The sequence below is a fragment of the Apus apus genome, chromosome 3, assembly GCF_020740795.1.
Source record: "Apus apus isolate bApuApu2 chromosome 3, bApuApu2.pri.cur, whole genome shotgun sequence".
NCBI lineage: Eukaryota > Metazoa > Chordata > Aves > Apodiformes > Apodidae > Apus > Apus apus.
The window spans coordinates 81,381,282-81,400,439 of NC_067284.1; the positions used below are offsets into that span (position 1 = coordinate 81,381,282).

Sequence of the window (19,158 nt, forward strand, 5' to 3'; positions counted from 1 at the left end):
TGAGGCAAAAGCGAACCTAGTTTGCTTTAAACATGCACTGATTAATAGCCTATTTATTAGCCCACATACAGAAAATAATGTTGTCTTTTGACAGGAGACTTCTGCCACTGACCTCTCCATTTAAGCCTCTTCTTGTTCTGATTTCACCTTAATTAGGATCAGTAAGGACATACAGCCAAATCAGAGCTTCAGGGTGTGACAAAGAAGCTGACAGCTTGCTCATCCATGTCAATACACAGACACAACAATTAAATTGTTAACATTAATAATGTTTTCCGTTTACAGAGAAAATACAGTCGCAAATTTATTGGGAGCACTTGGTGGGGTTAGGATCTCATACATTTTGATTGCATAATAAATTAAATTCTTTGTAGGAATTACATTCCTCTGCTTCCTCACACGTCTTAGAAAGATAGTGGGCAGTTGGGGAGCTCTGCAGGAGCAGCTCTCAGCAGGTCCCTCCCACCTCTGCCTTACAGGCTGGGACTTTGGAGCTTGTACCCTTCCCAGCACCTCAGCAAACTGACTGACCCTCCAGCCATGTAAATGGGATTAATTTCTCCATTAAAAAATAAATGTATACTCAAAACTGATCCAAAAGAAATCCTGTAAGCTGAAGCCAGGACAGAATAACACTACTTTCATTTATGACTGTACAGCATGTAAAGCAACATGCCATTTGCTAAATGTCTTTGGGGATATGTTTTTCACTTAGTTTGAATTTATCCACACTCAGAACAACCCCTCTTGAGCTGATCTTGAGAATGAACAGTAAGACTACAAAACAGCCCTGAAAATGCACAGAGTACAAGATTTGCTTTTGCAACAGATCTGTTGCTTTACCTTGAGCTATAGGTTAAGGTTTGGCCAGGTTAAAGTTTAAGATAAGGGAATAACACAGCAGTGAAGTTGTGCACTGTAAAAGCAGATCTGACTGAAGAGTAGCAGTTGCACTGAAGCTACAACATACTTTAGCAAAGATAAGTTCAGAGAAGCCTTAAGGTATTAAAAAAACAGATCAAGCCAGCTAGGTATGTAAGGGTAACTTTAAGGATGAGAAGACTCACTGGTCTCAGCAAAACTGCCCAACTGCATAAGGATGTGTGCTTATAAGAGTATGTATTGAACAGGGCAGAAACTCTTCAGAGGTCTGTTTTTGCTTAAGTACTGTATATTTTGGAGAATTCCCCTTAGATTGCTTTCCAAACACATATTCCAGACTGAGCACCTTTTCTGTGAAAAAGGTAAAAGCAAAAAGTATAAATGCAAAATCTCCATGAAAAGAAGAGTGATGCATATTGCTTCAGAGCAGGATACATCTGAATGGGATGCATAACAACTGCTGTCCTAGAAATTTCAAGGTGTTTCAAACAGAAAATGAAACTGTAACTTGATATATCATAATTTTGGAAGCTAATAGTGTGTGCTCAAAGGCAGGATGTGGAGACAAAGCTATATCCTGCTGCACTTAATGTTATGGGAGGTAAAATTGCCTTTCTGTACAGAACCCATTGTTCAGCATTTTGTTTTTTCTCACTAAACAGTCCATCCAAATGCAAGGCAACTACAAAAAACCAATCCTGGCTAAGTAGAGCAGTACCTCTAAGATCCCACTATTTCTTCTGTGGCTTAATTTCCAAGAAATATCGTGCTTCCAGTAGCAATCAACCTCAAAGTAGCAACAAACTGTAGCACCAAACTGTTTGCTTACTTGCAAAGATCATCTGTCCTGTTCCCCCTGATGCTTTTCACTGTCTGAAAACAGGGCTCCTGCTTTGTTTGGGTTGAAAACACAATGGTGACTTCTCCTCTCATTCCTTTTCCTAATGAGATCTGCTCTCATGGGCAATTGTCCATGACTGAATCAACTCCTCCCCATTCCTATGACCTCCTTTCTCCTAAGTTTATTTTATAGTGCACTTTCCACAGTGCAGAACACATAACTATACACCCCCTGGATTTTCATACAATTTGCATAGTTCCCCTCCCAGTTATTGAAGACATTGCCATTGCTTTCAAGTAGAAGGTCCCTCTGATGGTGTGGAGAAATCACCAGAAGTATTTAGGGTGCCCATCCTGAGGTCAGTATGCCAAACACCAAATAATCCAAGCATTTATTGCCAAAACATCTAAATAGCATTAACTCATCCTGGCAACTCAGATTACACAAGAAGGACCATGATGTACCCAAACACCTGGAACAGGAAACACTCACGGGACCGATCAGTCAGAAGAAAGTCTTCTATGTCCACCTCACTGTAAAATAACACAGGCCATATCCTATGTTGACTTATATGCAATCCTGCTGTTGAGAATCAAGAAGAAATACAAGGACCCTTGAGGCTAGTAAACATTGCTTGCTGCCCATAGGAATATAGCAATCCTTTTTTTATCATCTTCCATCCATACCTATAGTAGATATGTTGTTTCTGTACTGGTATAGGGATCATGTTGAGGTACAGCCGACGCCTCATTTTTTTTCTACCCTCAATGCCAAAACCAGATCAGGAAGATGCACTCCTGAAACATAGCAGGTTGACAAGTAATCAGGGAGATGCTCCAGGGAAGATGCACAGCGCAGAGGGTGAGTTTTCAGCATCCACGATCCCTAGCAAAAACCGACCAGAGTATCTTCTAAATATTTATCTTGTTTCCAGCTGGCTTTTGTTTTAACAGGTATTTGTCAGCATTGTGGCATAATTTAAGGAGCTGATTATTGTTACCACAGCACTTCACTAGGTGCACCAGTCGCTTGGGCAGCAAAGGCAGAGGCTTGAGGGGGAGGGGGCTCTGCAGCCAGAGCATTAGCTCCCAACAGGACAGTGGTGGAGGCATTCCACTGAGCTAATTCTGTGGCAGTGTCAGGAGCAGGTTTTATTTACGCCCAGTGTAATGGTGTGCGACTCAGTCATGCATGTTACATGGAGCCTTCACCGTGCACAATAGCCTGCTGCCATTTCCTCTATTAAATCATTCCTGTGTTCATGTGGCTGAAAGCTCAGTGCTGGCATGCAGTAGTCAAGCGTGTAAAAAATGATTACTCTGATCCCTTTCAACACAGATTTGCTGCATGAAATGGCCTGGCTTTGACCTGGGAAAATCAATGCTGTTGTTTTAATGAACAACAAAAAAAAATTGGAGCTGAAACCCGTACTTCCCCTCCTTCTGCTGCCCCAGGGCTGTCCAGCCAGCAGTCACATGCATAAAGTGGTCACCTGCAAGCAAACAGCTTTTTCCTGTATAATTCTAAACATCCTTTGTCATGGTAAAGGTATAATGCAGGCTATCAATTAGCTACCATCACTTGTAAGCAAGTTAAAGCAGAAATGCTGGAGATGCCCTAAGGCTTTGTGATACAAAGGGCAATTTTCAGCTCTCCACACTGTGTCTTAGGCAGTCTAAACATGAACAAAACTCCTTTTCACTTGGATTCAAAAAGAAAAGCTCAGACTCTTTTTGTTGGTGTTTTGTTTCATCATTATGATTTTGGCCACGTGATGCTTTGCAATATTGATTAGAGATGGACTTTCAAAATTTACAGCCTGCGGATTCAGCCTCTGGCTTTTTCTGCTGCTTTTGTAGGCAAGGCTAAGTGCTTTCAAGGAGTAAATATGTTCAAACATAGAGTTTCCAGGGCTTTCCAGGAACCTCTAAATCTCCATCTTAAAACCATCCCACCAGTGAAACCCAGAGCACACATGCAAGAGAGAAAACCAGATGCTAATTGTAGATAATTGTTGTCATGTCTTAACAGTCTGTCTTTTTATTAAAGTGTTTAAAATCATGTAGCAATTTGCTCTGCTTTGGTGGTGAAACTTAGTACTGAGAAACAGCCGCAAGGAGTCATGAAACTTTACTGCAAAAGCCATAAAATGCTGCAGCAGGAGTCTTTAATTATCTATAGTCAGGATCCCCATGCAAAGAAGATGAAAGCATGTGCACACATACACACATGCCAATCCTACCCTGGACAGACAGGGACAGGGTCCTGTAAATGCTGAGATACACAACTCCAACTCAGGGCATAGGTTTAAACCTAAGGAAGTCAGCATTTGGAAACCTTGATTTTCCCCCACGCTTGTTCAGACTGGGCCTCAGTATCAATAGCATCCCTTAGATTTTTGTTTTCTGATGCTCATTGATACTCAATGTTCAGAAAGGCTGAACTGGCCCAGACTGGCCCACCTTGAAAGCACTTCACATGTAAGGAGCTTCCCCCTAAGCCTCACCTCTTTGACAGCCTCCTTCCTTCCCACAGGGCTCACATCTTTCTCCCATGCCCGAATCCTTGATCTTTGCCCGTGTGAGTGGATCCATGCATGCCAGCACACTTGCTGCTCGTCCAAGCCTGCTTGGACCACAGAGTGCTGCCCTGAGTTTTTCACCTTGCTGGCATCAGCCCCCACACAAGTAAAGCTCCAGGCTCACACTCAGCTCCAAAAGAACCTCAACTAGAGAAATCAAAGGAGACACACTGCTTGGCAGAGGTCCGTCCCATCTTGGCAGAGGGCTGCAAGAGCTGGTAGAATGCAGCCCTTATGTCTAACTTGATATCACATTGAGACTTTTAGGCACTCAATCCTTATCCCATGGGGAACAGGAAATAAAACAGCCTCAGGAAGATCTCTGTGTTGCCCATGTAAAATCTCATCTGTGAGAAATTGTTTCAGAGCCTCTACTGTTCAGCTGTCCCCAGGGAAGGTGTCCTTACAGGCAGCTTGGAAAGGACCAAGGGGCAAGAACCTGTAAATAACACCTGCAGGAGAGAGGGGGTAAAAGGCAGAAACACAGTATTCACACACATTACATGGCAATGTAAACAGGGCCTGGCTTTACTGGGTAAACCGTGTTAGAGCCTGGGCTCTCACTTTGCTGCTAGCTCACAGCAGGCAGGACCTGGAGCTAGCACCAAACTTGCATCTCTGAAATCATCCAGTCACATTTGGCCGTGAAAATAATTTTAGAGTAGTGTCTACATACATCCAAACTAAACTGGGGAAAAGTTGCTAGCAACCAAAGCAGAAGAGCAGAAAGCAGCTACGTAACACTTCTGATCTAAAGAATCTGCTATTGCTTTTTTCATAGGACCATCATCTAGTTTCATGAGCTGGTAGCCCGAAAACACAGAAATTACATGAGTTGCTGAAGGTGATATAGTGAACCAGGAGCACAACAGAGAATACAGCACAGATCTTTCAAGCCTTAATCTGCCACCTCGCCTGCCTCCCTCTTGTACCTGCTGTATTTCCAGGATATCAATATGCCTTTGGAAAAACAGAGTTCAGCTTGAATCTCCTGATCACACACTGGAGTACGTATCATAAAAGCACTCCTGTCATTGCCTTTCCATGAAGCAGCACTGGGACCTTGCACTTGAAATTTCTAAGGAATTTTAAGATAATATATAATCAGTGCTAGTGATGACTGTCCAAACTACGCCCCAAGACTTCAGAGCCCTGCTCAGGGCAGTACTGCCTACCCAAGAAAGAGAAGAGTAATACCAGAGCCAGAAATATGGCTGAAATGCCAGTTGTTTCTTACAGGGTAATTGCTAAGGTAGTGAGCAAAGAAATCAGGGGAAACAGTTGCAGAGATGCTGGTGGGCAAAGAGGGACAGAGGGCCTGCCACAGAAAGAAAACAACAAATGAAACCCTCCTCTCCACTGCTCAGGAAGGGCAGGGGAGGATGTGCAGCCAAGATAGTTGAAGTTGAGGTTAGGAGCCAAGAGTGCCTGTAATCTAACCCTGGATCTGGCTCTCAGGAAGTCATTGGGCAAGTCAGTAAAGCTCTCTGCCTTCTTTTCTTCACCTCTAAAATAGGGTCTGGAGTAATACTCGCACAACAGGGTGGGTTAAAGAGCAGCTGTACAAAGCTTTGAAATGCACAGCTGTATATCAGGCCTAAATAGCCCTGGTTCTGCCATGAGCAGTCACTTTGGGGCAGTATAAGCTGACATGATGTTGTAGGACCAATGCTAAAAGCTAGAAAGATGGAAATGTTTATTAAATTGATAGGTTAGCTTCAGGGGAAAGGCTTAAGTGCTTCACGATGTAAACACATGATTTTTCAATAGGTACCAGAATGCAAGAGGCAAATATTATTTTCTTTTAATTTTGCACATGCAATACTGGGGTGTCAGTAAACTGTAGAGGTACCCAGGCAGAGCCCAAAATTTAACCTATGGGTAACACTGAAGGATATGTACTAGCTCTGTTTTTCCAGAGTTGTCATTGTAGGCCTGATGCTTCATGCATGACATTCAGGGCAGAAGCACCTACACATACAAATGCACTTAAGAGCATTGAAAGACAAGATCTTAATCTCAAGAAAAAAATAATGTCTCTCCAATGTGTCAGAACTTCAAAAGTAATTGTGAGATCTGACAGGGCTGCTGGTGATTCTCTTAAAGACTCTTTATAGCTTCTCTTACTGGGGCCTTGGGCTGATTCATGTTGATCACGTCTGACAGCTAGCATTTCTGTTAATAATAACCATAAATAAAGTGGACAAGGTTGCCTGACCTGAAATGAGCATATCTATAGTGCCATATCCATTACAGCACAGTGGATCTGTGACCGCAAATCAGGAAAGGTCCAATGCTCTTGACACTATGTATTAAAATAATATCTGTCTTCTAAGAGCTCAGAACCTTTGTCTGCTATCTTTTTCATTAAAAAGTGTTCCTTAAGAAAGAACATCCACAGTAGAGCAGACCTATAGAAAGGATACTCTAGAGGATTAAAAATTGCAAATATTTGCATTTTTTTGTTTATTATGCAATAAAAATACATTTGTGAACAGCTCTCCCTTATATCTCAGCTTCTCCTTCATGTTCTCCTGCATTGAAGTCATAATCCCATTTTATGCCATCATAAATCTGCTGACATGTGAAAAATTGTACCAGTATCAAACACATCAAAACAGAATTATGATTTCACTGCTGCAGAACCAAATGTAAACAGGAGCTGGTTATAAGAAAGTGAAGCCTTATTAATTTGAGGGCAGTGGTTTGCTGCTAGATATGGAAGGTTGTAAAGATTTTTTTTTTTTTTAATTTGCATGAAACCCCTGGGTTGTACTCTTGCATAAAAGCAACTGTAAGTCATAAAAAAAAAAGCAAACCAGAAATTATTTGCTGATATAGGGAATCACTCTCAAAAGTAAAGTTTCAGAGATGATACACTTAGCATCTCTCCATGTCAGGTGACAGGCTGAATTAAGAGAGGAGCTTTGCAAATTACTTTGAGGGAGGTCAATGTGCCAGGCTACCCTGAGCTGACCAGGGCAGGCAACTTCTAGGGACACAGACCCGCCCCCCTGAAAGCCCTTCACCTCAGAGATTCAGTTCCAGCAATGGGTAGATATCTGCAGTGTTGCTGACTGGGGAGAGAAGAATTAAACCACACAAAAGAAATTGCAAGAAGGAGATTAATCTGTTGGCCAGCAAAGAAGCTGTATCTGGCGAAAAAGACAGGCCTGATGTTACACAGCAGTAAACAAGCAGCAAAGCTTAGACTCTTCACTGCCAGATAGGGCCAAGGCTGGCTAGACCATGGAAAAGACTCTTCTCTCTAGGTGCCTTCCAGACTGCTACAACCTGAAACCAGAGTCTTAAATAATCCTCTCCCCGTAACTCCCTTTTCATGGCCACCTACCCAAAGTTCAGTCCTACACAGGGTTACTAAAAGCCAAAATGTAACTGTGGTACAAAGTACAACATCTGAAACTCTTCTGTAATGAAAACACAAAGGCACTGCTTTCCTTGGGCATATCTCCAGCCTTTCCCAGCCTCCAATGTGCTATGAAAGCAGAGAGAAGTAAAATAAAACAAATAGCTTTAAGAGTATGAAAGTAAACAAATCTTGGTCTCCTGCTGAGTTAGGTTTTGAACGAACTCTGAAGCCTAAAGAAACTGCAGGTTCTGCCTGTAGCTTTTCTCTGAGTATTTTTTTTTTAAGTATCTGCCCTAGGGAAGGGGGGAGGTTCTTGAATGTCTAATAAGGAAGATCTACATTTTCTCTCTGTTCCCCCATCTGCAGAGGTGCTTGTTTTCACAGAACTTCAAAAATTTTTGCATCTAAATGTCCTGTGGAAAAAGTCCATATTATATGGGCAGCTTCTCCACAAGACACAATCCATTTGTCAGTATACACTCACAAATACCATCTCTGTAAACAGTTTTGTGTTCCTGTTCCACAATGTATAAATCATCCTTCTTTTTCTTGCAAGACACCATGAAAAAGTTTATATTTGAAAGGACTGATTAGAAGAACAGCTCCTCAGAAAGAGGAAAAACAATTTATTACCACACAAACTGAAGGGATAGAGAAGAGGTTTTTCTCACAGGATGCAAAGTTGCCTTCAGAAAGATTATTTCATCACTTGGCCTGTGCTTGCACCATGTAGAGTGATCACTTTCAGACACATCCTCTGAACAGGTACAATCAGCCATGCACTTATGGATATGGTTTTAATAGTGGTATCTATTATATGCACATCTGTGCTGCACGTGTTCTTCCTGCTACCACAATCAAGAGCATCAAGAAAGGAAGCATTATGCATTACTCAGTTCATTAACTACAAGTGAATCCCAGAGTTGAGTATTCCAGCAAGTGGAATGGCTGGTAAATAGGAACTCTATGAGAATAACACATTTTGGACAGCCAGTGCTACTGTAAGATAAGTAGCCACTGATATTTCACAAATCTGTGCACACCAGTTGCAATGCCAATATGCTTTTTTGCTTTATTTTTCAAAAGTGTGTCAGGCAGGACTCTCTGTTTAAGTTGGGAAAACAGCATCCAGGAAAAAGTTAAGGTGACCACCTGAAGGCTGCTCCTCATCACTGCCCCACAAACCTTTGAAAACAGTTCTGGTGGGAAGATGTAGCAGTTTCAAGTGCATAGATTCCCAGGAGGCTCACGTAATCTAATTAACAAGTCCTTCTAGGTGGGAAGAAGGAACACAGCAGTGGTTTCAGCCACAGGGCATCTTGCACCTTCGGGCATCCAGAGGACACAAGGAGCAAAAATGGGCTTACAACAGATACAGGTATTTAGCAAGACTTTGGTCTTGTGCTGGTGAGACAAGAGCATACCAAAAGGGGAGTCTGTGTTCAAACTGCTTAAAAATAAGTTAGGTTCCACCACTTCACAAGGGCATCCTTCTGGAATCAAATCAGAACAATATTTGCATAAGTACTTGAGTGTGGCTGGCATTGGCATTACTAACCACTCTTAAGTATAAACGTTTACCTGTTCAAGTGAAGTAGACCTAAGTGAAATGGGTAAGGGGGAAACTCCACTATAAAGGCAATGTAACCACAGAGGATTCGTGCACGTTGCAACAAAATGAAGAAACTCAAATGTCTAGGACACTTAGCCTGGCCTCACTTCTCTTCTAAGAGATATAGCTGGTACTGAATTAGCTCACCTTTAGAGCTAGACTCCCAATTGTGAACTAGTTAGCTGATTTGGTCTGTGTCCATCTTTCACACCAATGCAAGCTCACCTGCATTTGATCGTTTCTTTGGATTTTTGAGACTTCGGCACCTGCTGCTCGCAGAGCTGCTGTTCTCACTCATGGAGTCTTGTGCTGAAGAGGTGCTCCCTGTCGCCTCGCTGTCTCTCATCATGCTCTCGTAGCCACTGCTCCCCCCACTGTGGTAGAAAAGGGTTGTTTTCCCCATGGCAGGGGGCAGCTCCCCGCTTAGGACACTGCTGTTGTCACTCCCATGACCACTGCTGCAGCGGTGAGGTTTCCGAGGTGGCGTGATCTTGCTGTAAGGCGAGGGCAGCATGTGAACAGCTGGCTTCTCATCTCCGGGAAGGCCCCCGCGTTCATCTGCCTCCAAGTTTCCCCGCGGCTGCAAGCCTCTGGCACTGGCACTGCCTTGGAGCAGCTCTGAAATCCTCCCGTTGACAGCCCGAAGGGGCAATTTGGAAGCAAGGCTGGAGCCCCGGTTTCTGCTGAGGGACTGTGTTGACCAGGACATGTTCTTCCCACTTGGAGGTAAACTGGAACTCTGCCCTACAGACTGAGGCAGAGACTTGGTTGAGAAGCTGAGCGTTTTGGTAGCAGAGGCAGACAGGCTGCGGGCCTTGGGACTTGCCAGCAGAAGCTTGCTTACTGCAGAGATCTTTGACTGGCTGGATTTTGGGGAGGCACCTGTGGACTGGGAGAGGCCCGAGTTGGTGGGTGAGGACATGACACTGCGACTGAGGCTCCTTCCGGCTCTAGGCATGGTGGTGTCTTTGCCAGGGCTCATTTTGGAGCTCACAGAAGACAGGCTTTCTGCTCTTTCCAGCGACAAACACTCATAGTGGCTCCCTGTGGACCTCCCGAGGGAGTTGGTCCTGCTGGCGAGCTGCTCCAGTTTGGCACTGAAGAGTTTGCTGCTGCTGTTGTTGCAGCTGCTCTCGATGCCTGGGCCCTTCTGTTTGGCAGCCAGCTCCTCGGGAAAGCTGGCCAGGAAGGACCCAGGCTGGCTGGAGGGACTGCTTGTAGTGCTGCTGGCTGCACTGTGCTGGGGGCTGGCTCTGTTCTTCTGATCCAAGCTTGACTTTCTCACTGGTGGCAGGGGAGGGGTCCCTTTGGGACGAGTGAGGACACAGTGTTTGGGAGAGGCCATTTTCTTGTCAAGGCTAGCCTTAGAAAACTGGGGGAGGGCAGGAGAGCTGACTCCACTGCCATCAGTGGCAGTAGGATATAGGTGACTGTCAGGTTCCTCCAGCTTGCTGGCCTTTGGGAACCCTCGAGGGAGGCTGCCATTCTTCAAGCTGTCACTGGAATGAACAGGGCTTTGAGTTGCAGAGCTGGACACTGCCACCTCACACCCATCCACAATCCTCTTTAGACTGTCTGATCCTGGGGAGATAGAGGTGTCTCCACTGCTGCTGCTGCTGCTAAACCTGTCAGCCGAGGACTGCTTTGTGCTGTGCTCAGGCTTGGCTGAAACTGTGGCTGTGTCAGGCCTCAGCCCATCACTGCTCCCAGAGCTGTCTTTCTTTACATCTTCTTCTCTCTTCAGCCAAGGGTCTTCAAATTTGATATCCTTCTTAGTGCTGGATTCTTTCCCATCGTGGGGATAAGCAACCTTTGGGTCTGCAGTTACTGCTGGTACAGCGTCATCAGTGTCTTGTGCTTTGAAGGGATTAACAGCAATACATGGATAAACAGTAATATTTGTCTTCATTGGGATGTAGCCTTCACAGCTGCTTAGGCTTGCAGTGTTTTTGATTGTGACAGTTGTTTTCCCTAGAGCTGATATTTTACAACCTTTGATGGGTGGCACTTTGCCGAAAGCTTCCTCCCCCATTTCTGACAGTATAGGCATGTTGTCAGTCACTGGCTTCTGTTTCTCACTTACACAGATCATGCTGGCACTTTGTATGGTGCTCGCAAACTCAGAAACAGGGGGTTCTGCCATTGCTTCCCCATGCCCATAGCATGTCTGCGCTATGAAGCTGTGGCACGACTGTTCATCATCACTCCCTGTGCTCATTTCACTCAACCATGAGCTGATGGATGAGCGCCTGCTACCATCATCCTGGGATTTGTCGTCCAGGCCCATCTTTGGAAGTGGAAGGAACTGTGTGATGCTGACTTCAGACACAGGAGCTGCACTGGAGTAACATTCAAGATCTTCAGATATGCTGCTGATAATACTGACCGGCCTAGATCCTGAGGCCAAAGCCTGCACAGAGCAGTCACTGTTAAAACTGATGATGCTGGTCGGGCGCCCATTGTCCAGGACCCCACTAATGGTTAGCTCTTCTACAAGGGTGAACACCAGCTCATCCTCTCCATTCAGCTCCAATGGCTGCTGCACAGTCACCATGGTGGTGCTCAAAATCTCCTTCTTGGATTCTGGAGAAATGTTTTGCTGCTGATCTTCATTGAGAACAGTCTCTTCAAAATCCCTGTCGCTGGAGGACACTGACTTCTTAATGATCTGAGGGCTCATGCCGACAGGTGGGGTCCGTATTTCTGGCTGCAACAAAGATTCACTAGACATCATCCCAGTATCCTTACTCAGGGGAGCTGCTGGGGGAGTGGAGCTGGGCAGCACTCCTTTCTGTGTATAGACCTTGCACCTCTGGGAAGGAGAAGTTGGTGGTTTGTACTCAGATGTCTTTGAGAGGCTGGCAATGCCAAGCCGGGGCGAACCCATTGGCCGAGGTTTGCCTTCCACAAATCCACAGGTATTGAGACCTTCTCTGCTGCTCTGCAAGCTGGTGCTGTGTGCTAACTGACAAGAGCTAAGCTCTTTACTAGAGCTGCCTGTTACACTCCTGGGAGAAGAAGGAGTTGAAACATTAGTAAGAGCTCCAGAAGGAACAGGGGAGTGATTCCTCTTGGTTTTGCTAGGTGTTGCAATTGTATTTTCCTTGGCTTGTCGATCAGGTTGCTGACATTCTGGCATTGTATCTTCCTTATCTGACTCTGGTAAGTGGCCAAGCTCTGCCAGCTGGCTTGAGACGGAGCTCTTAGACATCTGGTCTGAGCTAAATTGAGCAGGAATCTCTTCAAAGGGAAATTTGTCAGTCTCTTCACTGCCATCTATGCAATCCAGCCTCTCCTGAAGCTCTGCAAAGGTGTTGCACTTCAGGCAATCTCTTTCAGATGTGCTAGGCCCTGATTCACTAACTTCCTCCAACCGGCCCTCGTTCTTGGTCTTTTGTAGAGCAGGAACTATGGGAACAAAGTCAGGGGGACCCTCATTATCTGTAAGTTCTTTATCAGAAAGGGCAGTGCCATTAGGGCCAACGTAAATCACTGTGTCGCATGACTGCTCACTGCTGGATGAATAATCAGGATCACTTGATAAATGCAAAATAGGGAAGTCTGGGTCAACAGGGTTTCGAGAATGGAAGGGCCTCAGCTGAGTTGGCCTCCGCATCCTGCCCTCCTCACAAGAGCTCTCTCCTCCAGAAGAACTCGATGTGTACTGCAATAAAGAGAGAGCACAACATTTCAGCATTGCAAACAGATCCTTCCACAAAGCACATACACCAAAAGGTCACAGTCATATCTAAATTGGGACATCTCTAAACTAAGGCACAGAGTACTGAAGCTTCTTATCCACAGTCCTACAGCAAACACACAACAGTGCTCACTGGAGAACCCAATGCTCCAACTGCAAATCAGGAGACTTCCAAAAAAGTACTGAATTAATTGATTAGGATCCCTCCCCTAATTGAGCCTGGCCAAAGAAATCAGATATTTGGCAAAGGCTTTGCTGATTTTGTGTGTGTGTGTCGGTGTATGTGAAGAGGGACAAGAAAACTCATTATACCAATAAGGCACGGAAATAAAGACAGTCCCCATTTGGTCATACTACCAGTGCGTGGAATTGTATAAACATGCATTCAGAGGTCTCTGGAGGCACACTGCTGTGGTGGATTGAATCCCTTCAGTTATCTCCAATCCATTGACAAAAATGGTTTTGTCAATCCATAGACTGACAATTTAAATGAAACACATCAAATTCACTCCTTGTGCCAATTCATGCCATAAGCTGTACAGAAGGAACCAAGACTCTAAAACATGAAAGTGGATATAGCCCATCGTCACTCTACTTCTTGGAAAATCTATCACTCGTATTTAGTAACAGTGGGAATAAAAGGGGCATCAATGCTGGCAATGGACACACTGCTTTGCATTTATTTTGCTCTTGCTCTCTCTGAGAAGCACAGAGAATCTAATATTTCATTAATCCAAATTTCCTTGGGAAACTCTACAGCAGTTTCACTCATTATTTCATTAGCACTAAGAGCATAACTGAAAATAAATGCTCTCTGACAGCTGTATCATTAAATGAGGCCAGTTTACAAACCTGCTGTAGCAGATAGGTCTGAACTCACTCCTCTGCATGTGAAGCTGAAACATTTACCCCCTCTAGTCTCTGCTATGCACTCTAAGCCACTTGCCTAGGACAGGATACGTACAACTCACGCACTCTGGAACTGATTACTGATCTTGTTATATTTGTTAAGGATCCTTCAAGGTCCTTCTTCCTCTCTCCTCCACCATTACAAGAAGGGAGTTATACATTGTCTTACCTTAGTTTTCTTTTTCTTCATCCTGAGGACCCTTGATGCAATCTGGATGGTGGACAGTGTCTCAGCGTAGTTCCCCGCAGCGGCTGAAATGTGAGCTATCATTGTGGTACGGCAGTTCATATTCCCCAAGGACTCCCGAAGCAACATGGTGAGCTTGCTGTCTCTGCAAAATAAAATGAATTAAAGCTACATTAGTGAGCACAGTTTCACTTTGACCATCATAATGTGACTGGAGTCTCAGCAAGATTTTTTTTCTCCTCTTTTAAATGGAATCCTAATTAGTTTTCTTCCTCAGGTTTGCACTATTTTGTGTCTGCAGCTGAGCATGCTGAAAGACCCTGGACTACAAATTAAAATTCTCTCTTCTTCCCAGTTCTCCCTCTGTCTTCTTCTGGCTCAGTTCTTCTGCCCTGCTACCACTGCCAATAAAGAGATGCAGACCAGTGTCAGAGAGTAACAGTTAAGGAGCTGCTGCAGCAAACATCAAACTGCTGCCCTTTTCCAGTGCACAAGCAAATTCTGCCCCAGCTCTGGAGGACAAGAGGGTAGTGGATTAGATTAGAGGACTCAAATTTTTCCTTGCCTTCTAGGGCACCAGGTAACACAATAATACTAGTTACATCACTGAAATTATTTTTTAATTATGCTGGTGGAATACAAAACAATCAAGCCTTGAGACTTTGCAAAATTGTTCTTTCATATTTGATCTTTCCTTCCACTGAGACGGAAATCAAATTTTCTGTTCTTGCCATTATTGTTCAGGGTAGCTTTTGAAATGCTGATGCCTTATTGTGGAGCTGTCTGTGACTGGACTAAGAATATGAATTTTAATAGCATAATGATGCATATATAATACTTATTTGATCATCATTTAATTCTGTAGTCAGAAATGCACAATGTAATTTTAAAGAGAGCTTTCACTACAAGGTGTACAGGTCAACCAGATGGTTAGTTGGGAAATGGAATCCTCTTGAAGAGAGCCTCTCATACACCAAAGGTTGTGGGTGATAGTTACACACGGCTGAAAGCAAAGACAGAAACAGCCTTATATTTACCTATTGCTAAAGGCATTGCTTTCACTGTGGTAATGACAGCAATACCTTCAGTGGCTGGGAGCAGTTTTGGGGCTCACTAGTTTATATCTGTTAATGATCTATGGTACATGTGCTCCCTTGGTAGTCCATGAAAAATTTCCAGCTCACAGGAATTCTGCACAAAGCTGAAACTGCTGGGAACTGAGACTATGCCTACTGGACAGGACAAACACCAAAATTCTTGAACCTCTCTTTTTCATTGAGTAAACAACATAATTTGGGATGCATATATTGATGCATGTAAGTCAGGAGAGCTCATAAACTGTGCTGCTGAGATTTCCAGTATTTGTGATTTCAGCTAGGCCAGCAACATGAGAAGAAAAACATTTCTTATTTCAGGATTTCTGCTTTCATCTGCTCCAAACACACTGAAGACAATCTGGTGTCTTTAAGAAGCAGACAAACATCCACAAAGACTCTACTGAGGCAGCCTCGCTCATTCCACTTATGACCTAAGGCTGCTTTGAGCCCACAGATCCAGAGTTAATAGGCTGCTGTATTTCAGGTTAGTGGCCCTCCTTTCCAGCAAGGAATAATTAAGATGTCAAATTTTGTGCATCAGTTACTGCCACCTGAATGCAGAGTTACACAGAAATTATTAACAACATCTCCACAAAAATCAATAACAAGCCTTTCATTTGCTAGTGCTTCTATCATAGCAAAACATGAGTCAACCAAGGAAAGGGCAAAAGAATACATTCTGAACATGTCAGTCCCCTGAGAATGCATAACCCATGCAGCCAGAATCAGCACACTGTGGTGTGGCTTTCCTAGAGCTATATGCATTATGAATATAAAATAATCTCTGCCATCTGCCTTGCACTGAAATACATACTTGCAAGAAGAATGATGACACAGAGGAAATACCTATTCTATAAACCAAATGATCCTCTCACATCTATCAGATAGGAACTAAAGGGCATATTTGTTTAGGATTAAAGCCTGGAACCTAGCAGCAAAAAAAAAACAGCCAACACCAATTTCTAATTTGAGTTTGCTCATTCAGCACAGTCTGCATCTTAACTATCAACTTCATTTTGCACCCAGACAAAATAACTAACCTCATGTCACTATTGTACACCAAAAAACCAAACCAAACCAAACCAAAAAAACACAACAAAACAACAAAACAAAACAAACAAGAGGAAGAAATTTGCTAAACACTTTTTTTTTTTTTTTTTTTAAATTCTGGATATTGTCATAAGACATGTTCATCCATTCAAGGTCCACTGCTCTCTCACAATAGCACCCACTAACTTCTGAAGGAAAGAAAATCAAAGAGAACATAATAACACAAAAATGTGTGGCTTAATTTTTAACTAACCCTATCCTCATCAACTAAAATATTGGTCAAATATTTCGGATGTCTCGCTGAAGTTTGCTTGACAGACAGTGTGAGACACAAAGTAGATGCTTTGTTCTTTTGAATGCTGACATAGCATTTCTGCCTGAAAAAAAGAAAGGGTCTGAGTTGTTTCATTATGAGACTTGTGAGCTGGTATTTGCAAAAGCAAAGTTTCCTGTGAAAGTAGAAGTTTTACAAATAGATGATCTGTAATTCTGCTCTGGAAGAGCTTTGAGAAGGAAGAACTTTGTTGATCTTCTGGCTGTTTGAACTAAACTAAGACAGAGGAAATTTTAAAGAAGTTCACATAAGGGCTGCAGCTCCTGGATGCATGTTGCTCCCTGTATTAAGCAGAGGCTGGCTTGCAGAAGGTCCCAGATTCCTCACAGCAGCACAGTGAAATGCACCTTATATGAAATGGGAGGTTTTCAGGAATGCTAATTGTTCATTTCTATTCTGCTCCAAGAGCCATAAAATTATATGCCAGAGCAGCATGATGACCCCATTTTATACACCTGTCTTAATTTTAAATGTATTTCTACCCCATTCCCTAATGTTTTTATAGTTCAGGAAATACAGCATAACTCACCATGAATGTAGGGAGATAATATACAGAGAACAATGAAGGTGGGGCTCAGGCTACCACACTTTGGACTCTAAAGGAGTCTAAATTCTGCAACCCTTTCAGTTACTTCATTTTTCTACCTGCATCATTTGGTCTAATAAAATACATTGCCAGTACTTGCAAACCTTTTCATGACTAGCTCCTTGGATCATCATGGCTACAGCAAAACACTACTAAATACTATTCATACATCCCACACAGGTAAAACCCCAAAATAAGGCTCTAATACTGGAAAAGTTCAGAGGCAGGAGCCTGAACGGGAGGAAACTGAACTCAGATGTCTCTAGGAAGTATGTCAGTGGGTACAATACAGTGGATCCAGAAAGGAAAAACTGTGCAGACTGCCAGGCAGAAATCTTGTTTTTTCCATGGAGTAGCAGTCCTTCAGATGGAGAGGAGCTCTCTCTTCTCCATGCTGCTCCCTTACCTCCTCCATATTTCCAGCTTCTCACATTACAGCAGCTACTGGAGGACTCAGTGCCACTTTCTCTCAATAGCTACCAGTAAGGAACCCTAGCAGGTATTCAAACTCCCCAAACAAGAGATAAGTGGCACTGCTGCAGTGAGCAGAGCATTCTCTATTCCTTTTCTGAGACTTCACCATGCATCAGTGCAAATTAATCCCTTAATTGCTTAGTAAGAAGGAAAAAATTACATCTTTATGCTTCTCTTATACATATCAGCATATTCCTTCCTCGTCATAAATTATACTCAGATTCAAACAACACAGAATCTTTTATTAGAAGAATGAAGATCATGATACGTTTCCTTGAACACTCCCTAAATGCCTATGTGCATTAAGTCAAAGTCTTTCACTTCATGACTGGATTTGATTTTTCCACTAGACCCCTGCCTCAGTCACCACACAGGATAAACAATGCTCACTGAACAAGAAGTTATTCAGTCTTTCATTTAATCCTTGCCCTTTAATGTGCAGACTTATGCCTTATCTACTGTTAGACTACACAAACTCTGCTCTGAATCCAGAGTGACTGATTTCTTCAAAGGCCTTTTCTTTTTTTCCTGTGGAGCTCATCAGTGCAGTATCTGATGAATGCCTCTGAGGTGAGGTATATAATCCCCTGATAATACCTGCAGCACCAAAGACTTCACTAAGTATAGGTGTTTCGTGTGAAACCCTAATCTTTCAAAGTACTGAGCATTATATAGTCTTCTATTTTCAAAGTACAGCTAACTTTGGCTTCTGTTGCAGAGACAGTGGAGCAGCTGATTCTCAATCTGGGTACCAAGAGTATACAGGAATATATAATTAACAGATCACCTAATGCATGGGCAAAGTCAGTTCTGAAGGTGATACCAGCTCCCTTCAGAATACTTCCCTTCTCTTCCACAGCCCTCAGCCCCATTTTCCATATGCATTCCAACTTCTACTAAAAATTAGGGAAGGAATTTACTCACATTGACCACATGGCTGTACAGTCCTGATTCACCTTCAAAGCAGGTCCTATATCTGCCTTGAAAAATATTGTAATTTTAAGAGCAGGGGAGAAATCCTGCAAAGACAATGCAATATTCCATGGGGCTAGAGTAAGTTTGCCAGGATGTGCTGGTTTGGTTTGGTGGGATTTTTGGTAGTGGGGAAGAGGCCCCACAGGTGAAGCTCAAGAGCTCCCTCCAGTTCCAAAACCAGCCAAGGAGCCATTAGAGAGACAAAAGGTGCACCTCTGCGAGCAAGCAGTGGGAGAAAAGCTGTGCTGGAGAGGTGAAAGGCAGTACTGGGGTGAAGATCCCCTGGTCAGTGAGGAAGAGGGGAAGAAGGTGCAGAAGTTTCCCTGCAACCCATGATGAGATGGCAGGCTGTCCCCCTGCACTCATGGAAGAATGTGGTGGAACATTCCCTGAAGGTGCCAGGAGGGATGGAATTGGATTTGCTGCCAGTGGACTTGGATTATGCAGCTGCAGAAGACCCCAGTGCCAGGGGAGGTAACCATTCCTGAAGCAGCCCGTGACTCTGTGGGAAGCCCACGCTGCAGCAACTTGCTCCAGATCTTGCCAGAAGGACTCATAAA

General features: G+C 43.6%; 1 protein-coding gene across 1 annotated transcript in view; it reads right to left on the reverse strand.

The window, feature by feature from the left end:
• The window catches only part of KIF26B (kinesin family member 26B), a 295,702-nt gene that overhangs the window by 8,404 nt on the left and 268,140 nt on the right, over window positions 1–19,158 (reverse strand). Inside the window, exons 11-12 of the mRNA XM_051615283.1 lie at window positions 14,065–14,227; window positions 9,512–12,950 (exon numbers count right to left, since the gene is read on the reverse strand). Coding sequence (XP_051471243.1) covers window positions 9,512–12,950; window positions 14,065–14,227 — 3,602 coding nt within the window. The remainder of the gene's footprint in view (window positions 1–9,511; window positions 12,951–14,064; window positions 14,228–19,158) is intronic.